General features: G+C 45.1%; 1 protein-coding gene across 2 annotated transcripts in view; it reads left to right on the forward strand.

The window, feature by feature from the left end:
• The window catches only part of LOC106611378 (EMILIN-1), a 106,854-nt gene extending 83,152 nt beyond the window's left edge, over positions 1–23,702 (forward strand). Inside the window, exons 2-9 of one of the 2 annotated variants that reach the window (XM_014211540.2) lie at positions 585–707; positions 8,654–8,865; positions 8,996–11,533; positions 12,362–12,388; positions 13,150–13,275; positions 13,409–13,426; positions 15,110–15,244; positions 18,089–23,702. In XM_014211540.2, the coding sequence (XP_014067015.2) occupies positions 585–707; positions 8,654–8,865; positions 8,996–11,533; positions 12,362–12,388; positions 13,150–13,275; positions 13,409–13,426; positions 15,110–15,244; positions 18,089–18,411 (3,502 nt within the window). In that variant the 3' untranslated portion in view covers positions 18,412–23,702. The remainder of the gene's footprint in view (positions 1–584; positions 708–8,653; positions 8,866–8,995; positions 11,534–12,361; positions 12,389–13,149; positions 13,276–13,408; positions 13,427–15,109; positions 15,245–18,088) is intronic. The other variant, XM_045723689.1, reaches the window with a different exon arrangement.
• The last annotated feature ends 1,648 nt before the right edge of the window (positions 23,703–25,350 follow it).

The following is a 25,350-nucleotide window of genomic DNA, read 5'->3' on the forward strand; positions in this document are numbered from 1 at the left end:
TGCGTATGTACAGTATGAATGTATATGACTGACCCTCTCTCCCTCCCTCCCTGTAGAAACTGGTGTGTGTATGTACAGAATGAATGTATATGACTGACCCTCTCTCTCTCTCTCTCTCCCTGTAGAAACTGGTGTGTGTATGTACAGTATGAATGTATATGACTGACCCTCTCTCTCTCCCTCCCTGTAGAAACTGGTGTGTGTATGTACAGTATGAATGTATATGACTGACCCTCTCTCTCTCTCTCCCTGTAGAAACTGGTGTGCGTATGTACAGTATGAATGTATATGACTGACCCTCTCTCTCCCTCCCTGTAGAAACTGGTGTGTGTATGTACAGTATGAATGTATATGATCGACCCTCTCTCTCTCTCTCTCTCTCTCTCCCTGTAGAAACTGGTGTGTATGTACAGTATGAATGTATATGATTGACCCTCTCTCCCTCCCTCCCTGTAGAAACTGGTGTGTATGTACAGTATGAATGTATATGATTGACCCTCTCTCTCTCCCTCCCTGTAGAAACTGGTGCGCGTATGTACAGTATGAATGTATATGACTGACCCTCTCTCTCTCCCTCCCTGTAGAAACTGGTGTGCGTATGTAGTGAAGAAGACCGTGAGCTGTGTGGTGGAGGATGGAGTGGAGACCTACGTGAAGCCTGACTACCACCCCTGCTCCTGGGGCACGCAGTGTTCCCGTATGGTGACGTGAGTATGCTTCCCTCACACACACACACACACACACACACACACACACACACACACACACACACACACACACACACACACACACACACACATCTACTCACACACACATCTACTCACACACACATCTACTCACACACACACACATCTACACACACACACACACACACACACACACATATACTCACACACACATATACAAACACGCACACACACATATACTCACACAAACACGCACACACACATATAGTCACACACACACACAAACACGCACACACACATATACTCACACACACACACATTTTCACACACACAAACACACACTCATATTCCCACACAAACATCAAATACACACACACGCGCACACACACACACATACACACACACATATACTCACACACACACACACACACATTTAACTCCAGCTGGTAAAGCTTAAGCCGACACCTTCAAACAACACACACACACACACACACACACACACACACACACACACACACACACACACACACACACACACACACACACACACACACACACACACACACACACACACACACACACACACACAGGGCGCTCCATTCCAGTCATCACAACCAGAACAACACACTGCTGACTTACCACTCCGACTATTTTTCCATTCTCACTCGTCACTGGGAGAGAAAGTAACCTAGTTTGTCATGCTGCTTATGGAACGAACTGAACGGGGAGACAGTTGTGTGAGAGAGCGAGACAGACAGACAGGGAGAGAAAGAGAAAGACAGACCGAGAGAGAGAGGGGGAGATAGAGAGAGGACATAGAACTTAGAACACTATCCAACCAAAAGCACAGAGACCCAAATAATGGTGAATTATGCCTTCATTACTGTGAGACTTTAAAACTCAGAACCAAAAAAGGACAGTACAACAGCAAGCAGCTGACACTAATTGATGAGTCCATAAACACAAACAACTTCTGGCAAAATTCTAAAAAAAATCAAAAAATCGAAATGAGGAATTAGTGATATAAAATGGTGACATATGGACAACCCATTTTAAAACACTCTACAACACCGTTCAAATTGACACAAACGCAGAGCAACGACAAATTCATGAGAAGTTGAATGGATTAGAAAAAGCTATAAAGGACAATCAAAATCCATTGGACTCCCCAATTACTGACCAGGAGCTCTATAAGAAACTTCAGGCCCTCAAATTTAAAAAAAGCATGCGGACCTGATAGCATCCTAAATGAGGTGCTCAAATTTACTAGCGCAAAATTTCAATTGGCTATATTAAAACTGTTTAATTTGACCCTGAATGTAGGTTATTTCCCTGACATCTGGAATCAAGGACTCATAACCCCAATCTTTAAGAACGGAGACAAATTTGACCCTAACAATTACAGAGGCATTTGTGTGAACAGTAACCTGGTGAAGGTTTTCTGTAGTATTATAAATGTAAGATTTCTAAACTTTTACTCAAGCACAATGGCTTGAGTAAAAGCCAAATTGGATTTATACCAAATCATTACACGACCCTACACACCCTGATAGATAAACATGTCCACCAAAATAATACCAAAATATACGCTTGCTTTATCACCTTCCAAAAAGCATTTGATTCTATTTGGCATACAGGACTGTTCTACAAAGTTATTGAAAGTGGTGTAGGGGGTAAAACATATGACATAATTAAATCAATGTTCAGTTGAAGTCGGAAGTTTACATACACTTAGATTGGAGTCGTTAAAACTCGTTTTTCAACCACTCCACAGATTTCTTGTTAACAAACTACTTTTGGCAAGTCGGTTAGAACATCTACTTTTTGCATGACACAAGTCATTTTTCCAACAATTGTTTACAGACAGATTATTTAATTTATAATTCACTGTATCACAATTCCAATGGGTCAGAAGTTAACATACACTAAGTTGACTGTGCCTTTAAACAGCTTGGAAAAATCCAGAAAATGATGTCATGGCTTTAGAAGCTTCTGATAGGCTAATTTACATCATTTGAGTCAATTGGAGGTGTACCTGTGGATGTATTTCAAGGCCTACCTTCAAGCTCAGTGCCTCTTTGCTTGACATCATTGGAAAATCAAAAGAAATCAGCCAAGACCTCAGAATAAAATTGTAGACCTCCACAAGTCTGGTTCATCCTTGGGAGCAATTTCCAAATGCCTGAAGGTACCACATTCATCTGTACAAACAATAGTATGCAAGTATAAACACCATGGGACCACGCAGCCATCATACTGCTCAGGAAGGAGACGCGTTTTGTCTCCTAGAGATTAACGTACGTTGGTGCGAAAAGTGCAAATCAATCCCAGAACAACAGCAAAGGACCTTGTGAAGATGCTGGAGGAAACATGCTCAAAAGTATCTATATCCACAGTAAAATGAGTCCTATATCGACATAACCTGAAAGGCCGCTCAGCAAGGAAGAATCCACTGCTCCAAAAAAATAAAAAGCCAGACTACGGTTTGCAACTGTACATGGGGACAAAGATCGTACTTTTTGGAGAAATGTCCTCTGGTCTGATGAAACTGTTTGGCCATAATGACCATCGTTATGTTTGGAGGAAAAAGGGTGAGGCTTGCAAGCCAAAGAACACCATCTCACCCATGAAGCACGGGGGTGGCAGCATCATTTTCAGAGGGTGTTTTGCTGCACGAGGGACTGATGCACTTCACAAAATAGATGGCATCATGAGGACGGAAAATTATGTGGATATATTGAAGCAACATCTCAAGACATCAGTCAGGAAGTTAAAGCTTGGTTGCTAATGGGTCTTCCAAATGGACAATTACCACAAGCATACTTCCAAAGTTGTGGCAAAATGGCTTAAGGGCAACAAAGTCAATGTATTGGAGTGGCCATCACAAAGCCCTGACCTCAGTCCTATAGAACATTTGTGGCAGAACTGAAAAAGTGTGTGCGAGCAAGGAGGCCTACAAACCTGACTCAGTTACACCAGCTCTGTCAGGAGGAATGGGCCAAAATTCGCCCAACTTATTGTGGGAAGCTTGTGGAAGGCTACCTGAAACGTTTGACCCAAGTTAAACAATTTAAAGGCAATGTTACCAAATTCTAATTGAGTGTATCTAAACTTCTGACCCACTGGGAATGTGATGAAAGAAAAAAAAGCTGAAATAAACATTGTACCTACTATTATTTTGACATTTCAGAATCTTAAAATAAAGTGTGTGATTCTAACTGACCTAAGACATGGAATTTTTACTCTGATTAAATATCAGGAGTTGTGAAAAACTGAGTTGAAATGTATTTGGCTAAGGTGTATGTAAACTTCCGACTTCAACTGTATACTGGCATTACGTGCAGCATTAAAATTGGCAAGAAAAGAACAGAATACTTTAACCAGGGGCGGGGCCTTCGCCAGTGTTGCAATCTGAGCCCTGCACTCTTCAATTTTTACGTCAACGAATTGGCATCTATTCTAGAAAAATCCTCAGCCCCTGGTGTTAGTCTCCGCAATTCAGAGGTTAAATGCCTGCTCTTCGCAGATGATCTATGCCTGCTGTCACCCACAGCACATGGCATACAGCAGAGCCTGGACATGCTAGAGCAGTACTGCCAGACCTGGGCCCTGGCAGTAAACCCCCAAAATACTAAAATAATGATTTTCCAGAGAAGATCCAGATCTCAGGGAATTAGACCAAAGTTCTCAATTGGTACAAATTATATAGAGCACTGCACACACTACATTTACTTAGGTTAAAAAATAAGCTCAACTGGGCACCTTAATGAGGCAGTGAATGAACTGAGAGAGAAAGCACACAGGGCATTCTACGCCATTAAAAAGCAAATTCAAATTGAAATACCTATTAAAATTTGGCTAAAATGAATTGAATATGTCATTGAACCAATTGCACTTAATGGCAGCGAGGTGTGGGGTCCACTTGCAAAACAAGATTTCACCAAATGGGACAAACACCCCATTGAAACCCTGCATGCAGAGTTCTGTAAGATTCTCCTACATGTCCAGAGGAAAACTACAAACAATGCATGCAGGGCAGAATTAGGCCAATATCCACTAATAATAAAACCTCAAAAAAGAGCAATTAAGTTTTGGAAACATCTTAAATACAGTGACCCCCCTCTCATATCATTACCAATTCCTGCAATGCCAAGAGCTGAGCAAAGAAAGAGTCCCCTCATCCAGCTGGTCCTGTTGCTGAGTTCACAAACCTGTTCTACTAACACACTGAAGCCTCAGGACCAGAACATCCAATCAATCAGAATAAAACAAATTACAACACAAACAAAACAAAATTATATTGCTTATTGGGAAACACAAGTACAAAGCAAAATGCAGTGATATCTGGCCCTAAATAGACAGTACATCGTCGTTAACTATTTGACCGTGGTTACTGATCAAAACCTTAGAAAAACCTTGATAAAGTACAGGCTCAGTGAGCACAGCCTTGCCATTGAGAAGGGTAGACACAGGAAAACCTGGCTCCCTGTAGAGGAAAGGCTGTGCAACCACTGCACAACAGCAAAACCTGAGACAGAGCTGCATTTCCTGACAAAATGTAAAAAATATAAACAATTAGAGTGTCATTTCCCAAAATTCGAAACCGTTATTCAAGGGTTCAAAGACCTCTCTGATGAGAATAGGCTACCCGTCCTGTTGGGGGAGGACACAGAGAGCTGTGGGTTGGCAGCGCACTACATTGCTGCCTGCCATAAGATGAGAGACAGTGTCTAACAGACCAATCAACCTGCACATGTCCTCTACTGTATCCTTATTGTTATTGTTCAATGTATGGTTATTTTGACCCTTGGTTATTGTTGTTACTGTTGTCCTGTTGACAATTATATTCTTATTATCTTAATATTGTAAATATCCAAAGTAAGTTTTGGCAATATGTACATTGTTACGTCATGCCAATAAAGCAAATATAATTTAATTTAATTGAGAGAGGTAGAGAGAGGGAGAGAGAGAGAGACAGATGTGACGATTCACTAAATAAATGTAACAAATATTCCTGTGAAATCAGGACCTTTCTGACTAATCTGAAACCCATACTATATCCCTTTCTCTCGCTCTCTTTCTCTGTCTCTCTCTGTCTCTCTCTCTCTTTCTCTCTCTCTCTGTCTATCTCTCTCTCTCTGTCTCTCTCTCTCTCTCTCTGTCTCTCTCTGTCTCTCTCTCTCTCTCTCTCTCTCTCTCTCTCTGTCTCTCTCTCTCTCTCTGTCTCTCTCTCTCTCTCTCTCTGTGTCTGTCTCTCTCTGTCTCTCTCTCTCTCTGTCTCTCTCTCTCTCTCTCTCTCTCTCTGTCTGTCTCTCTTTCTGTCTCTCCCTCTCTATGTCTCTGTCTGTCTGTCTGTCTGTCTGTCTGTCTGTCTGTCTGTCTGTCTGTCTGTCTGTCTGTCTGTCTGTCTGTCTGTCTGTCTGTCTGTCTGTCTGTCTGTCTGTCTGTCTGTCTGTCTGTCTGTCGCTCTCTCTCTGTCTGTCGCTCTCTCTCTGTCTGTCTCTCTCTCTGTCACTGTCGCTGTCTCTCTGTCTGTCTCTCTCTCTGTCACTGTTGCTGTCTCTGTCTCTGTCTCTCTCTCTCTCTCTCTTGCGCTGTCTCTCTCTCTGTCTGAGTCTGTGTGGAGCGTGTGTTTGTTTGTCTGTTCTAATTGTTTGATAATCAGGATCTCATTTTGGAGTTTGGCTTCCACGCTCCATTGCAGCATACAGTACATTTGCTACAGCCTGAGGACTTCATTCAGGGATTTGCATACAGAGTATTCTCATCCATCAGAGGGGGGGGGCTATGAACTATGGCTAGCTAACCAATTAAAACACAGCCTGAGTTTCGATAAGGTTAATGTAAATATTGAGAAAGAGAGATAGAGAGACAGACGTGACGACTCACTAAATGTAACAAATATTCCTTTCTGACTAATCTGAAACCCATACTATATCCCTTTCTCTCTGTCTCTCTCTCTCTCTCTCTCTGTTTCTCTCTCTGTCTCTCTCTCTCTGTGTGTCTCTCTCTATCTCTGTCTCTAACTCTCGCTCTCTCTCCCTCTCTGTGTCTCTCTCTCTGTCTCTCTTTCTGTCTGTCTCTCTGCCTCTCGTGCTCTCTGTCTCTCTTTTTCGCGCTCTCTCTCTCTCTCTTTCTCTCTCTCTCTGTCTGTCTGTCTCTCTCTCTCTCTCTCTCTCTCTCTCTCTACTTCACAGCTGGGAAGCAGATGTCTGTGTATGAGCCTGAAGAATACAGTACATACACAGGAAATAGAACAATACATGCCTGTTCATGTGCAGGGGGAGTCATTGTGAAACATTTCTTCAAATTTAAAAGGGTTTCTTCTGAACGCAGTCCAAGCTAAATTTGGAGACTATTTGTTTGTTTGTTTGTCTGTTCTAATTGTTTGACAATCAGGATCTAATTTTGACGTTTGGCTTCCACACTCCATTGCAGCATACAGTACATTTGCTACAGCCTGAGGTCGATGAGGTTAATGTAAACACTGGGCCATTTGACTTGTGTATTGCGTATGTTCGTACAGTAATTCAATATGTTTAGACAGTTATCACAGATGTGCGCAATGAAGTGCAGTGCTCCTTTAGATGACATGATTGGGTAACAGGAGATTGCGATGCATGCCTACCATGCCTAAGTCTTTTACAGTAGAGAGTGACTATAAGGACACAAGGCGAGACCCAGATGCAGACACGGGAGGCAGATGGTTTGAGTCTTGATATTTATTAAACAATCCAAAAGGGGTAGGCAAGAGAATGTTCGTGGACAGGCAAAAGGTCAAAACCAATTCAGAGTCCAGGAGGTACAGAGTGGCAGGCAGAATGGTCAGGCAGGTGGGTACGGAGTCCAGAAACAGGCAAGGGTCAAAAACCGGGAGGACTAGCAAAAGAGAATAGAAGCAGGAGTACGTGAAAAATGCTGGTTGACTTGAAAGGCATACAAGACGAACTGGCACAGAGAGACAGGAAACACAGGGATATATACACCAGGGAACATAAGTGACACCTGGAGGGGGGTGAAGACAGTCACAAGATAGGTGAAACAGATCAGGGTGTGACAGTAACAGATGTTTCTGATACTATGTTAAACACTAGAGTGGAGAAGGAGCTGGTGGATTAATTGCAAACATGTTGAGGTCTGAATAGTTTCCCCAGTAAATGATTTAATTAACGTTGGTATTCAGTGAGGATTAGAGTTACAGCAAACTGCCCGTCAGGGCAGAAACCAGCCTCCGATGTTTACGTTTTGTTTTCATGCCTCCGAGCCTGGGAACGATGTGAAAATCTCAAATGAAATGCAAACGTAATTAGGGAGAAAATGCTTGTTACTTGGCTTTGTGGCCTGTAATGAGTGCGTTTTGGTTTGAGATGCATAAACATTCTCCATAAAGGTCTTTGGCTGAGAGTGCAGTTTCAAGAGTTCAGGCCAACAGAATAGCCAACAGGCCTATTGAAACTCAGTGGTAGGAACTCCAGTTCAACTTGGAAATAACAGATATTAAATAAACAAAATGTGTGAAGTGGTATAAAAAAAAGCCTGTTAAAATTAGAACGAATGTTGAATTCTGCCAATGGCTAGTGGTGTTATAGATTACATTATTATTGATACATTTACGTCCTTTAGCAGACACTCTTATCCAGAGCTACTTACCGTAGTGAATATATACATTTTCGTACTGGTCCCTCGTGGGAATCAAACCCACAACCCTGGCGTTGCTCTACCAACTGAGCCACATTTTTTACAAAACTTTGGTCAACGTGTCAGGGGCCAAAGGCAGATGTACAATAAGTTGACAATTACCACCCCTGACCAATTATAATTACGTAGTGTCAATAACATTTACATTTAGTTAACACTCCTATTCTTATCCACTGCGACCAACAATAAGTGTATTCAACTAAGAAAGGTGAGACAACCTCATTGTAAATCACTTCACCATTGTTGTCGTTGTCTCTGATTCTCAACAGGTATCGAACGTATATGAAGCCGCGGTACAAGGTGGCCTACAAGATGGTGACGGACATGGAGTGGAAGTGTTGCCATGGTTACACCGGAGATGACTGTAGTGAAGGGCCGAGCGGAGGGTCGGGGACCCAGATCGCTACAGCCAGACCCAAACCGTCCCGACCGGGACAGACCGGAACCGACACAGGTCACAGAGGGCAGAGTGGAGGAGACGGTGGGTGGATGTTTATGTTCCTGCTCTCCCTCTTCCTCTTCCTCCTCTTCAGTCCTTGTCTTCTCCATTTTTCATGGGAGCTGTCATCCTCTTATAATATAAGTATAATAATATTCTGTTTGTGTTCCAGGGCGAGGCGACAGCGACAAGACGCGGCAGCTGGAGGACAAGATCCAGAGCCTAACCAAGGACCTCCAGGACCTGCAGTCCACACTGAGGGGCATGAACGAACGCTTCCAGGAGGAGATGCGCAAACCGGGTTTCAGTGGTGGTGGCACCAAGGCCCCAGCGGACGCGGCCCAGCCGGAGATTAAGGACACCATCCACAGCATCCAGACCAAACTAGACCAGCTGGACAACAGGACCCAGGCTCACGACAAGACCTTGGTCAGCATCAACAACCACCTGGTCAACGGGAATGGCGGCGGTGGGAATGATCTTGGTGGTGGCACTGGCGACTCCTCTGGAGGCACCGGTGGGATTAGCGGTGGGAAGCTCAACACGCTGAAAGAGGAGATCCTGAGGGAGCTGGAGAGAAGGGTGTCTCTGTCCTGCTCCTCCTGCCAGTCGGGGGTTGAGGACCTGCGGAGACAGCAGCAGGAGGACAGGGAGCGGATCCGTGCACTGGAGAAGCAGCTGAATGCCGTGGATGGACGATATCGCCAGAGCCTGGATGGCCTGCGCCGCGAGGTGACGCGCTCCCAGGGCTGCTGCGATTCTGTCACCGACCTCAAGTACAGGGTCACAGATGCTGAAAGGAAGATCAGCTCCATATCAGAGAACTACGATGTCATCCAAAACCGCCTGGATAAGGAGCTGGGCAGTGGCGGTGGTAGTAATGGAGGTGGAGGTTTGCCAGGAGGTGGAGGTGGCTTTGGCCCTGGAAGTGGTGGCTTTGGCCCTGGAGGTGGCAGCGGGTTACCCAGGGTGATAGAGGACAGGCTGGACGGTCGTCTGAGGGACCTTGAGAGGTGGGTGAACAGCACAATGCAGCACACAGAGGAGACAGAGAAAGACCTGAAGGACTACTTCAACCGTGAGTTGGGTGACCTCAGGACCGTGTTCCTGGACCGTTTTGACGACCAGGGATACCGCATCGGCGACATAGAGCTAGACGTGGGCATTGTAAAGGACCTCGTGTCGGACCACGACAAGAAGCTGACCCACCTGGAGAACTCCACGGCGCTACTAGACAAGAGTCTGACTGACTGTGGCTGTGGAGGAACAGGAGGAGAAGCTGGAGGAGGAGGAGTTAGAGGAGGTGGAAGAGAAGATGGAGGAGGAAGTAGAGGAACCGAAGGAACAGGGGGAATGGGAGGGAGAGGAGCTGAAGGTGGAGCAGGGGAAGGAGGAAGGGGAGATACAGGAGGAACAGGAACTGAAGGAAGGAGAGATGGAGGAACAGGGGGAATCGGAGGAGGATGGGGAGGAGCTGGAGGTGGAGCAGGGGAAGGAGGAAGGGGAGATACAGGAGGAACAGGAACTGAAGGAAGGAGAGATGGAGGAACAGGGGGAACCGGAGGAGGATGGGGAGGAGCTGGAGGGGACGGAGGAAACGATTACGATGGAGACACTGTGAAGTCTATCACCTGGAGGGTGGTGGCCAATGAGGACGAGATCCGACGCTTCGACACACGGATCAAGGACCTGTCCGTCTCGGGCGACTCCCTCATGGACAAGGTGCTGGACCTCAGCCACGACATCCGCAAGATCAAAGCCCTGACCGGAAACAATGGCGAGCACTTCAACCGCATCGTCACAGAAGTTGAGACGCTCGGGCGTGGCATGGATGACTGCGACGTCTGTGGAAGAGTGGAAGACGAGTTCAAGAAGCTGAAGAACCACACCCTGAACCGCTGGGAGAAGGACATCAACGCCATCCGGAACCGGGTGGATTCGGACCAAAGCTTTTGCTCCCAGGTGTGCTCCACCCTACAGGAAGAGGTGGCGGAACTCCGGGAGGAGGTGGGGAAATGTAGCAACCAGTGTAAGATCCACCTGGAGACCCCAACAACAGGAGGTGGCACTGGAGGACGAGGCCTGGATGAACCTGAGAAGCCCCTGGACGGCCACAGTGTGATCGGAGGCACGTCCAACAACGGCCACCTCAAGTCCCTGCAGGGCGAGCTCTCCGAGGTCATCCTGACCTTTAGCTCCATCAACGACACGCTGAGGGGCCTGGAGCACACAGTGCAGAAACACGGCAGTGTCATCACGGACCTGGGCAACACCAAAGACAAGATCATCTCTGAGCTGGACAAGATACAGCAGGAGGTGACTGAGCACATCGAGAAGAGCCGCGACCGCCTCGACGGGGTGGATCGCGATGTGCGACGCTTCGAGAGCACCCTAGTGGTGGAGGTGGGCGACTGCAAGCGATCTGGCGACGGCCTGGAGAAGAGGCTGTCCAAGATGGAGGGCGTGTGCGGACGGCTGGACGGCGTCTCTGACTCGCTCCAGAGGATCAAGGAGGGGCTGAACAAGCACATGTCGGGCCTGTGGAACTGTGTGAATGGTCTGAACGCCACGGTCATCTCCCATGGAGGGATTATTAAGAGCATCCAGACCACTCAGCTGGACGGGATCCACGGGAAGATCAAGAACCTCAACTCGTCTGTCAGTCACATCCTCACTGAGTTCCAGAATCTTTTGGAACAGGACCTGACCGGTGAGTATGTTGACTTGACACTGTATTCCTTTCAGAGAGATTATGGTCTAGACCAGGGCTCTCCAACCCTGTTCCTGGAGAGATACCCTCCTGTAGGTTTAAACCAGGACTCTCCAACCCTGTTCCTGGAGAGATACCCTCCTGTAGGTTTAAACCAGGACTCTCCAACCCTGTTCCTGGAGATATACCCTCCTGTAGGTTTAAACCAGGACTCTCCAACCCTGTTCCTGGAGATATACCCTCCTGTAGGTTTAAACCAGGACTCTCCAACCCTGTTCCTGGAGAGATACCCTCCTGTAGGTTTTCACTCCAACCCCAGGTGGAACTAACCTGGTTCAGCTTATCAACCAGCTAGTTATTAGAATCAACCCGCTGGGCACAGACATCAGTTCAACGTCTGGTTTTGATTTACATTTGGTTGACTTGTCATTTAACAGGAATTCAATGTTAAAACAACTCACCATGTCATTGGATTTAGATAAAAATGTTGATTATCCAATCAGTTTTCCACATTGATTTTCTTGTTTGAAATTACATGGCAACAACATTGATTCAACCAGTTTTTGCCCAGTGGGAGGGGCACTTGATTAGGTTTGGAGTGAAAACCTAGAGGACGGTAGCTCTCCAGGAACAGGGTTGGAGAGCCCTGATCTAGATCCAACGTAGTAACTACAGAAATTAAACAATGCATGGTTTGAAAATATAAAGCATATTCATTTAGAGAGGATTTACATTGACACAGAGTATTTTCTGAGTTCATGTTGACAAATATATATTGATATTTTTGATTAAACTTATCCTCTCTCTCTCACATGTTCTGCTTTGTAGGTGTGCAGTTGGTTAGAGGTTTGAATGGTACACAGCTTTTGGTAAAACTGAACTAAAACCGTAATGTGTCTTAAACGCTAGACTAACCTTATCCTGTCTATACTTGACCAGTCTACAAGACAGCACATCCAGTGGGTATAAGGACACAATGAACACTGGTGCATATGTAAAGTCTCAAGTAACACATTTGCACCCACGTGTCAACATACAGAACGGTGTTAGCTACAATAAACACAGAGGCCCATCGAACAACACCAAGAAACAGACTGATGATTACAACAACATTAATAATCCACTAATTAAAACTAACAGTGTCTATTTGTGTAATATGTGAGTCTCACGTTAAATGTTGGCCTGCTATTAGTGTGTCTGTCTGTTGTGCAGTCTTTCATAACACTCCTCGAGTCTTCTCGGGTTACACACGTCTCAGTGTTCAAATAATCTGATGCTTCTGTGTCCGGAGGGAACAATGTATTATAATTTCGTAATACCTCATTCAGTGACATATCTGAGTGAGAAAACTCCTCCACTGTATCGTTACAGTAGTTTTGTCTGGAATGGTTTCTATGTTCCCTAACAGGCCGTCTTTGGGTCAACTTTGATTTTTTTCAGTTAAATATAATGTCAATTATTAAAGTTACTTCAATTATTAAATGACTTAAATAACTTAAATAAATACGTAATATTTAAATTATAACGTGTATTGATTATTCAACTATTGAAATGTGAATTAAAAAAAAGGAATATTAAGTTATTAACATTGTTGTCATTGCCTCCCACCACCCTAGGCCTGCCTGGTCCTCCAGGTCCCTCTGGGGAGAGAGGGTTCCAAGGGCTGCCTGGCGCTAAGGGGCCCCAAGGCAGGGACGGATCCCCGGGCAGGCAGGGAGAGAACGGGCCCAGAGGATCACCAGGTTAACAGGAACCATACAAGCCCTTTATAAATCAGTCTTCATGCCTCAGAAAATGTGTTTTTATATGTTGATGTTTGACTGAACGGTTTGAATCAGTCTAACTCGTCTCTTCCTCTCTTTTTTTCCACTGCAGGCCTCAAAGGTGAACGAGGTATGTTCATGTTTCATTATTTGCATTTTGAGTCTGACATGTTAGCAATGTGCTAATGCACTCAACAGTGCTGTGTGTTACATGTCATTACATAACATGAGTATTGCTGAGGGTCATTAACAGTCAGGGTGAATGGAGTTCTGTGTGAGTGTGTGTGGGGATCACTGTATAGGTCAGAGGTCAGCATCTGAGGATTAATGAGAACATCCTCAGAGGTAGCCAGGGAATGTGCACATAGTGCTTACTGGGTCAGCTTGAGGGTTACGTGTGGTGATTGTGAGATACATAGTGTGGCTATTAGTGTGTGTGTGTGTGTGTGTGTGCATGTGTTTGTGTGTCTATCTGTGTGTGGTGTGCGTGGATGTGTGTGTCCCTTTTTGTGTGTGTTTTCATGTGAGCTAGAGTTGTTGACCCCTTTTTGTTTTACATAACCGCTCTGTAACATTCCCATCATGATGGCAACTGCATCTGAAATATACTGAACAAAAATACTGGAAACACAACATGTAAAGTGTTGGTCCCATGTTTCATGAGATGAAATAAAAGATTCCCGAAATTTTCCATACGTAAAAAACCTATTTCTCTCAAATTTTGTGCACATATTTGTTAACATCCTTCTTAGTTAGTATTTCTCCTTTGCCAAGATAATCCATCCACCTGACAGATGTGGCATATCAAGAAGCTGATTAAACAGCATGATCATTATACAGGTGCACCTTGTCCTGGGGATAACGATAACCACTGGCATTCACAGATGAATCCCGGTTTCAACTGTACCGGGCAGATGGCAGACAGCGTGTATGGAGTTGTGTGGGCGAGCGGCTTGCTAATGTCAATGTTGTGAGCAGAGTGGCGGTGGGGTTATGGTATGGGCAGGCATAAGCTATGGATAACGAACACTACTGCACTTTATTGATGGCAATTTGAATGCACAGAGATACCGTGACGATATCCTGATGCCCATTGTCGTGTCATTCACCTGCCGCCATCACCTCATGTTTCAGCGTAAAGTATGGCCGCATGTCGCAAGGATCCGTACACAATTCCTGGAAGCAGAATATGTCCCAGTTCTTCCATGACCTGCATACTCACCAGACATGTCACCCATTGAGCATGTTTGGGATGCTCTGGATCGATGTGTACGACATCATGTTCCAGTTCTCTCAAATATCCAGCATCTTCACACAGCTATTAAAGAGGAGTTTGAAAACATTCCACGGGCTACAATCAACAAATTGATCAACTCGATGCGAAAGAGATGTCACGTTGCATGAGGCAAATGGTGGTCACACCAGATACTGACTAGTTTTCTGATCCACTGCTTTTTAAGGTATCTGGTCACCAAAAAATGCATATCTGTATTCCTAGTCATGTGAAATCCATAGATTAGGGCCTAATGAATTTATTTCAATTGACTGATTTCCTTATATGAACTGTAACTCAGTGAAATCTTCGAAATTGTTGCATATTACATTTATATTTTTATTCAGTGTAGATTAGAGGGCTGTAACCGTCTTGAACAAAAGTCTCTCTCTTGCTATGTTCCTTACACGTTGTTTACTTTGCCATGTTGTCTGTAATGAACCGTGAACATGGATTTCCTCATGTCAGAACAATGAAATATCATATATAGTTGATAATAGCCATGCTCTCTCTAAGATGTTGTTGTAATTTTGCCCTCAGGTATGCCAGGTGCCGATGCCAACGTGCGCAAGCTGTCCTTCTCTGCCGCTCTCACCTACCCCATGCTTAGTGCTGGCACCATCGTCTTCGACAAGATCTTTGTCAACGAGGGAGAGTTCTATGAGCCGCGGACTGGTACTGAATAGATAGGACTTGTTTTGTTTTCGGGTTGAATAAGTATTCACAAACATGAACAGTGCATGCTACTGATACCAACTTGTACTGGGAAGAGACACACACACACACAGGCATAGACACACGCATACAAACACACAATAATATATGCACTATCCACACACATACACATGGATTTTGTGTTGTAGATATGTGGTAGTAGAGTAGTGCCCTGAGGGCACACACTTAATGTGTTGTGAAATCTGTTGTGTAATGTAATGTGTTTAGTTGTACATAACTGCCTTAATTTTGCTGGACCCCAGGAAGAGTAGCTGCTGCCTTGGCAGGAACAAATAGGAATGCATTATAAACCCCAGGAAGAGTAGCTCCTGCTTTGGCAGGAACTAATGGGGAGCCATAATAATCCCCAGGAAGAGTAGCTGCTGCCTTCCCCAGGAACTAATGGGGGATCCATGATAAACTCCAGGAAGAGTAGCTGCTGCCTTGGCAGGAACTAATAGGAATGCATTATAAACCCCAGGAAGAGTAGCTCCTGCTTTGGCAAGAACTAATGGGGATCCATAATAAATACAAATACAAATACTGAGTTCATTTATACTCACAGAGTACAGCAGTTAGTTACAGTGAGGGGAAAAAAGTATTTGATCCCCTGCTGATTTTGTACGTTTGCCCACTGACAAAGAAATTATCAGTCTATAATTTTAATGGTAGGTTTATTTGAACAGTGAGAAACAGAATAACAACAAAAAATCCAGAAAAACGCATGTCAAAAATGCTATAAATTGATTTGCATTTTAATGAGGGAAATAAGTATTTTACCCCCTCTCAATCAGAAAGATTTCTGTCTCCCAGGTGTATTTTATACAGGTAACGAGCTGAGATTAGGAGCACACTCTTAAAGGGAGTGCTCCTAATCTCAGTTTGTTACCTGTATAAAAGACACCTGTCCACAGAAGCAATCAATCAATCAGATTCCAAACTCTCCACCATGGCCAAGACCAAAGAGCTCTCCAAGGATGTCAGGGACAAGATTGTAGACCTACACAAGGCTGGAATGGGCTACAAGACCATCGCCAAGCAGCTTGGTGAGAAGGTGACAACAGTTGGTGCGATTATTTGCAAATGGAAGAAACACAAAAGAACTGTCAATCTCCCTCGGCCTGGGGCTCCATGCAAGATCTCACCTCGTGGAGTTGCAATGATCATGAGAACGGTGAGGAATCAGCCCAGAACTACACGGGAGGATCTTGTCAATGATCTCAAGGCAGCTGGGACCATAGTCACCAAGAAAACAATTGGTAACACACTACGCCGTGAAGGACTAAAATCCTGCAGCGCCCGCAAGGTCCCTGTCACGTCCTGACCAGTATAAGGGTTATTTGTTATTGTAGTTTGGTCAGGATGTGGCAGAGGGTATTTTGTTTATGTGGTTCGGGGTGGTGATTTATGTAGTAGGGTGTTTGATTTATTATTTCCGGGTTTTGGTCTATGTTCTATGTTTTGTATTTCTATGTTCTTTCTGGTTTGTTGTATTTCTATGTTTAGGTTGATGGGGGGTTGGACTCTCAATTGAAGGCAGGTGCTTTCTCGTTGCCTCTGATTGAGAGTCCTATATATGGTATATGTGTTTGGTTAAGTGTTTGTGGGAGATTGTTTCTGGTTTTGCCTGTGTGAGCATGACAAGACTGTTTTGTTGTTCGTGCGTTCTTCGGTTTGTTGTTTTGGTGTTCTCTTTATTTAAAATAAATATCAAGATGAGCATCCACATTCCTGCTGCGTTTTTGTCCTCTATTCGCGACGACAACCGTTACAGTCCCCCTGCTCAAGAAAGCACATATACATGCCCGTCTGAAGTTTGCCAATGAACATCTGAATGATTCAGAGGACCACTGGGTGAAAGTGTTGTGGTCAGATGAGACCAAAATTGAGCTTTTTGGCATCAACTCAACTCGCCGTGTTTGGAGGAGGAGGAATGCTGCCTATGACCCCAAGAACACCATCCCCACCGTCAAACATGGAGGTGGAAACATGCTTTGGGGGTGTTTTTCTGCTAAGGGGACAGGACAACTTCACCGCATCAAAGGGATGATGGACGGGGCCATGTACCGTCAAATCTTGGGTGAGAACCTGTTCCCTCAGTCAGGGCATTGAAAATGGATCGTGGATGGGTAATCCAGCATGACAATGACCCAAAACACACGGCCAAGGAAACCCAGGAGTGGCTCAAGAAGAAGGACATTAAGGTCCTGGAGTGGCCTAGCCAGTCTCCAGACCTTAATCCCTCTAGAAAATCTGTGGAGGGAGCTGAAGGTTCGAGTTGCCTAACGTCAGCCTCGAAACCTTAATGACTTGGAGAAGATCTGCAAAGAGGAGTGGGACAAAATCCCTCCTGAGATGTGTGCAAACTTGGTGGCCAACAAGAAGAAACGTCTGACCTCTGTGATTGCCAACAAGGGTTTTGCCACCAAGTACTAAGTCATGTTTTGCAGAGGGGTCAAATACTTATTTCCCTTATTAAAATGCAAATCAATTTATAACATTTTTGACATGCGGTTTTCTGGATTTTTTTGCTGTTCTATCTCTCACTGTTCAAATAAACCTACTATTAAAATTATAGACGGATCATTTGTTTGTCAGTGGGCAAACGTACAAAATCAGCAGGGGATTAAATACTTTTTTCCCTCACTGTACATCATCGTTTGAGTTAATGTACAATGAGCCAACTTTCAAACCAAGCCATAAGCCTAAACACGCAACTGTTTGCTGTATTGCTGTGTACAACATCAGTAAGTATGCTAAGCTAATGCTAACCTCACTATCCCTCACTATCTCTGTGTTGCCCAGGCATCTTCACGGCTCCCGTTGATGGCCACTACTTCTTCAGCGCAATCCTGACTGGCCACAAGAACGAGAAGATTGAGGCGGTGCTGTCCAAGTCCAACTACGGCATGGCCCGTGTGGACTCCGGGGGATACCAGCCAGAGGGACTGGAGAACAAGCCGGTAGCCGAGGCCAAGATCACCCCCGGCTCCCTGGCTGTGTTCAACATCATCCTGCCCCTCCAGGCCCGAGACACAGTCTGCATTGACCTGGTCATGGGCAAGCTGGCCCACTCTGTAGAGCCTCTCACCATCTTCAGTGGAATGCTGCTGTATGAACATATGTAAGCCAAAACCCCCTAGCTTGTCCATCTGGAACATAAGAGAGGGAGAGGAAGGAAGAAACGGAAGAAGGACGAGGGAAGAAGAAAGTTAGAGAAGAGAGGGGTTGGGGTTGGTCCCCATTCTGGACTGTTTAGACTCACAGTTTGAATTGACAACCGCTTTTCAAAGCAAAACGACAGGGTCCAGAGATGGAATTACTTTAAATCAACTCGTGAAACACGGGAACGAACGACAACTAGGAGACGACTACGACAGAAAAGTGTTGTGTTTCTCCCTCTGTGTGTCATTCCTGGCCCTCTGATGTTGTGAGACCTGATGAACTGCTTGAACAAATACAGGATGTACTGTAAACTAAGTAGCAGACTGAGAGACTTCGTCCTTCGTTTTTTTTAACCTAGTTCGTCCAGTATTTGGAGAAGTGTTTTTCACACCAAATTTGTTGCTACTACTGCAGGATTTTTCTATGGTTATTCTTATTACTATGTCCCTGTTTCTATATTACTCACTCCAGGCATGGGGCTCAGCGTACAGTAGTCCTCAGTCTGCTTGACATCCCACCTTTGCTGCAAAGGGTTTCCCTGACAAAGAACCAGACCCACTGAAAAGGTCTGAGGTTAACCGGAAGTTAGGAATAGGGGAGAGAACCAGGAATGAGAAATTCCTTGCTTGATTTTCTATAGCTGATTTCTATGGTGATGAATTCACATTTTGTGATTTTAATGTTATCGTGCACCTTTCTGCCTCCTTGTCTCTCTGTTCTGTAATGCCTTTGGATTGGCGATCCAAACCTTGGCCTTGTTGACGATATTGCTACAGCTTAAGTGTGTTATACTGGTGGTTCCCAAAGCCTTTTATGTGCCATACGTGAACTAGCTAAATGTGCCGTCCGTGATCTAACTAAATGTGCCATTCGTGACCTAGCTAAATGTGCCGTCCCTGACCTAGCTAAATGTGCCGTCCGTGACCTAGCTAAACGTGTGGTCCGTGACCTAGCTAACTGTGTTGTCCGTGACCTAGCTAAATGTGCCGTCTGTGATCTAGCTAAGTGTGCCGTTCGTGATCTAGCTAAATGTGCCATCCCTGACCTAGCTAAATGTGCCGTCCCTGACCTAGCTAAACGTGCAGTCCGTGACCTAGCTAAACGTGTGGTCCGTGACCTAGCTAAACGTGTGGTCCGTGACCGAGCTAAATGTGTTGTCCGTGACCTAGCTAAATGTGTTGTCCGTGACCGAGCTAAATGTGCCGTCCGTGACCTAGCTAAATGTGCCGTCCGTGACCTAGCTAAATGTGTTGTCCATGACCTAGCTAAATGTGTTGTCCATGACCTAGCTAAATGTGCCGTCCGTGATCTAGCTAAATGTGCTGTCCTTGACCTAGCTAAATGTGCCGTCCGTGACCTAGCTAAATGCGTTGTCCGTGACCTAGCTAAATGTGTTGTCTGTGACCTAGCTAAATGTGTTGTCTGTGACCTAGCTAAATGTGCTGTCCGTGACCTCGCTAAATTTGCCGTCCATGACCTAAAGCCTTCAGACATGTCTTGCCATGCTCCAGATGAATGAAAACATTTTCGTACCCCAGACCCAGCCTTAACCACAACCAAGTAGGAATTTGCCTCAACCAAACAGAGGGAAACTCTGCCCTATACCCCAGTACAGAAGGAAACTCTGCCCTATACCCCAGTACAGAAGGAAGCCCTGCCTTATACCCCAGTACAGAAGGAAGCCCTGCCTTATACCCCAGTACAGAAGGAAACCCTGCCTTATACCCCAGTACAGAAGGAAACTCTGCCCTATACCCCAGTACAGAAGGAAGCCCTGCCTTATACCCCAGTACAGAAGGACCACATGGCCTATAGATCCTTTATTACATCATTAGAGGGAATCAGATGATGTGACTCAGCAATCTTCAACCTAACAGAGTCACACCCCAAAGAGTGAGAAAGTCAGTCTGAAAGCCTCGGTGACCAGTCAGGAGGGAGTATCACCCCCCCCCCCGAACCCGAACCCCCCGTTTCCCCCTTAGGCACACGATGTGTTGAACGGCTGCCAAGGGCCACAAGGAGTGAGCGGATCATAAACAGAGCGATGTGCTCTCTCTCTCTCTAAGAGGCCCCGATGGACGTCATTAATCTAGGCACAGTGAAGTGTTTACACAGGACGATAAATAAGAAGCTCTCTCTGACAGCAAGGGATGATTACTTGGTCATGTCTGTCGGCTCCCCAATGTCCCAATGATGCAGAGGAATAGTTACAGGCCTTCTAATGAGCCATTGATACAGAGGTCTAGGTTCTCTAATGGCCCAGTGATACAGAAGACTAGGTTCTCTAATGGCCCAGTGATACAGAAGACTAGGTTCTCTAATGGCCCAGTGATACAGAAGACTAGGTTCTCTAATGGCCCAGTGATACAGAGGACTAGGTTCTCTAATGGCCCAGTGATACAGAGGACTAGGTTCTCTAATGGCCCAGTGATATAGAAGTCTAGGTTCTCTAATGGCCCAGTGATACAGAAGACTAGGTTCTCGAATGGCCCAGTGATACAGAAGACTAGGTTCTCTAATGGCCCAGTGATACAGAAGACTAGGTTCTCTAATGGCCCAGTGATACAGAAGACTAGGTTCTCTAATGGCCCAGTGATACAGAGGACTAGGTTTTCTAATGGCCCAGTGATACAGAAGACTAGGTTCTCTAATGGCCCAGTGATACAGAAGACTAGGTTCTCTAATGGCCCAGTGATACAGAAGACTAGGTTCTCTAATGGCCCAGTGATACAGACCGGGGCAGATGCAACAATGAGGTGCTTTCAGAGCAGGGTAGATGCAGCAATGAGGATCTTTCAGAATGGGGCAGATGCAACAATGAGGATCTTTCAGAGCGGGGCAGATGCAGCAATGGGGATCTTTCAGAGCGGGGCAGATGCAGCAATGAGGATCTTTCAGAGCGGGGCAGATGCAGCAATGAGGATCTTTCAGAGCAGGGCAGATGCAACAATGAGGCACTTTCAGTATGGGGCAGATGCAGCAATGAGGATCTTTCAGAGCAGGGCAGAGAAAATAAAAATAAGAAAAGCAGGTTAAATTGTAACAGAAACATCATGTCAGTCAACTCATTTCTTTAGTAAAAAGACAGGTGCTGCTGATAACACTGCCATCGTCATCAAGGATGTTGGAATTATTTTGGGATGAACGTGCAAAAGTAACCTACTTTTTTAAGTGATTTGTTTGACAATGAGATGAAAACATCATGACTGGTTGTGGTCATGGTACATTAAAAGTACATTTTTACAGTTAAATTACATGTCTTTACTATAAAACCCATAGGAGGGGGGGATGGTGTGGAAGCTCAGACTGACCTCTGCCTGGGTCTTCCAAATCACTAAGTCCGCCCCTGTACAGAGGAACAGTTACAGACCCTCTAATGGCCCAGTGATACACAGGAATAGTTACAGGCCCTCTAATGGCCCAGTGATACAGAGGAATAGTTACAGGACCTCTAATGGCCCAGTGATACACAGGAATAGTTACAGACCCTCTAATGGCCCAGTGATACACAGGAATAGTTACAGACCCTCTAATGGCCTATGTGATACTCCGCACCTAGTGTTTTCCCAACCCAGTCCTAGGTTCCCCCTTAACCATTTCACATATTTGATCTATTCCAACACTAGCGCACCAGAACAGGATCAGGATAGATACGTTAGACTATTAGACTATGTGTTATTTACTAGGAAATTGATTCAATTTACAGATCAGCAAATGGATACCAACATATTTGACAGAGAGGTACACCATTATGATCAAATACATGGAGTTGTATTCAAATTATATCACTATTGGAAGACGCTGCATTTAGTTGAGAAGCTGCTATCTTGCTACTCTGTGCCTTTGAGCATTTCTCCACTTGGTCCTATCTGACCTCTATGTTTGTTATTGCTAAAGGAATTCCAAAGGTTTACTCAATCTATGAAGTCACCAACAACTGGTCATTCCACATGCCAACCAAAGCAATGCTATGTATTAAAGGTCCAGTTCCTCTTTGTTTTTGCAGATCCTCCTCCCTACAGTCTAACCTTTTGCCTTGAATGTGTGATTTGGCAACACGTGTAGCTCAAATAAAGGTATTTAATTTTACAGCCATGTCCTCTACGTAGGAGTTTGTTTTGGATTAATTCTCTGCTCGGAGGGTTAGGACTCTAATCTAGCTGCTCAGAGGGTTAGGATTCTAATCCAGCTGCTCAGATGGTTAGGATTCTAATCCAGCTGCTCAGATGGTTAGGATTCTAATCCAGCTGCTCAGAGGGTTAGGATTCTAATCCAGCTGCTCAGATGGTTAGGATTCTAATCCAGCTGCTCAGATGGTTAGGATTCTAATCCAGCTGCTCAGATGGTTAGGATTCTAATCCAGCTGCTCAGAGGGTTAGGATTCTAATCCAGCTGCTCAGAGGGTTAGGATTCTAATCCAGCTGTTCAGAGGGTTAGGATTCTAATCCAGCTGCTCAGAGGGTTAGGATTCTAATCCAGCTGCTCAGAGGGTTAGGATTCTAATCCAGCTGCTCAGATGGTTAGGATTCTAATCCAGCTGCTCAGAGGGTTAGGATTCTAATCCAGCTGCTCAGAGGGTTAGGATTCTAATCCAGCTGCTCAGAGGGTTAGGATTCTAATCCAGCTGCTCAGAGGGTTAGGACTCTAATCCAGCTGCTCAGAGGGTTAGGATTCTAATCCAGCTGTTCAGAGGGTTAGGACTCTAATCCAGCTGCTCAGAGGGTTAGGATTCTAATCCAGCTGCTCAGTGGGTTAGGATTCTAATCCAGCTGCTCAGAGGGTTAGGATTCTAATCCAGCTGCTCAGAGGGTTAGGATTCTAATCCAGCTGCTCAGAGGGTTAGGATTCTAATCCAGCTGCTCAGAGGGTTAGGATTCTAATCCAGCTGCTCAGAGGGTTAGGATTCTAATCCAGCTGCTCAGAGGGTTAGGATTCTAATCCAGCTGCTCAGAGGGTTAGGACTCTAATCCAGCTGCTCAGAGGGTTAGGATTCTAATCCAGCTGCTCAGAGGGTTAGGACTCTAATCCAGCTGCTCAGAGGGTTAGGATTCTAATCCAGCTGCTCAGAGGGTTAGGACTCTAATCTAGTGGGAAAGGATGGTGATGATGTCATGTTTTGAGATATCCTCTGTCAGCGCAGTATGTAGTTTGAGCAGACTTCCCGGGTTCAGTGCTCTTGTGTGATTGCTTAAATGTATATAGGCAGTGATCCAAATGCTGTGATTTATTAATAAATACAGTATATTGTATGGAATCAAGTATTTCCATAAGTGGACCACTATTCCTGTTGATTGACTGAACCATTTGAAACTTTAGTCAAATAATATATAAATGGTTTGATTCATTTTTATTCCTGCACATTAATAAACATGACATTTTGCTTCCCCCCCTCGACCCGTGCTGTAAAGGCTGAGAAAGCGTCGAGCCACGTCATTTTCTTTTCCAGTCTGCAAGCCAAAAAGAGAAAGTCATGCTGGGAGATCTGCCCGTGAGTTCATGGAAAGAATAACATTTCACATCTGTCCATCAACGGAGACACAGAGATCACATTTTTTGACGAACAAAGTCCCATTTTCCCATTTAGTTTCTCCTGAATTGAGCTAGGATAGGACTTTAACAGCCCTGGTCGTCTAAACCAGACTCCCCCCCTCCCCAGACGTTTTAACCCTAAACTGGCACAGCTGATTCAATGAGTCAAAAAATCATCAAGCCTTTGACGAATCAAATCAGGTGTTCCAGTAAAAAAACAAAAAAACTTCTGGTAGGGCTGGAGGAGAGGGTTATGGTTAGGGTAACCCTGGTCTAGATGTCCAGGGAGGCTGGAGGAGAGGGTTATGGTTAGGGTAACCCTGGTCTAGATGTCCAGGGAGGCTGGAGGAGAGGGTTATGGTTAGGGTAACCCTGGTCTAGATGTCCAGGGAGGCTGGAGGAGAGGGTTATGGTTAGGGTAACCCTGGTCTAGATGTCCAGGGAGGCTGGAGGAGAGGGTTATGGTTAGGGTAACCCTTGTCTAGATGTCCAGGGGGGCTGGAGGAGAGGGTTATGGTTAGGGTAACCCTGGTCTAGAGAGATCTCCACGAAACACACTCATTCCCCTTTTAAGTTTCTTCTTTATTAGATTTCCACTGTCCTTCGTCTGTGGAATGAACCCAGATCCTGCCCTGTGAAGCCTGGCGCTCAGATGCCGGATTATCTCCTCTGGTTGGAATGGGAGATCCTGAATGGGCCTTAGAGTTGACACTATGTTATGATGTACATGAAGTGTGACTGTGTTCTGCCCTGGGTGTAGGAGTGGGGGGGCTGGAATCTGTACACACCAGCTGTGTGTGGCCGGGACAGGGTGGGATACTGACATATTTCCTGTTTATCTTTCATTTTTACACACACCCACAAACACACAGTTTTGTATTGCTATCCTTGTGGAGACAAAATAATTGATTCCCATCCAAAATCCTATTTTCCCTAACCCCTAACCCTAAATCTAACCTTAACCTAACCATTACCCTAAACCTAACCTTAACCCCTAACCCTAAATCTAAAACTATACCTAAACTTAAACCCTAAACTTAAACCCTAACCCTTATTGTAGCCCTAACCCTAAACCTAACCCTTAAAACAGCATTTTTTCCTCGTGGGGACAGGCAAAATGTCCCCACTTGTCCAAATGTTCCAAACATTGTGACTTTGAATTCTGTAAAGTGAGTGAAATAATTATTGTTGTCTATCAACAATGGCAAGCCACCTGGGTCTGACAGCTTGGATGGAAAATTACTGAGGATAATAGATGACAGTATTGCCACTCCTATTTGCTATCTCGTCAATCTAAGCCTACAGGAAAGCGTGTGCCCTCAGGCCTGGAGGGAATCAAAGTCATTCCGCTACCCAAGGATAGCAAATCACCC

Source organism: Salmo salar, chromosome ssa09, assembly GCF_905237065.1.
Source record: "Salmo salar chromosome ssa09, Ssal_v3.1, whole genome shotgun sequence".
NCBI lineage: Eukaryota > Metazoa > Chordata > Actinopteri > Salmoniformes > Salmonidae > Salmo > Salmo salar.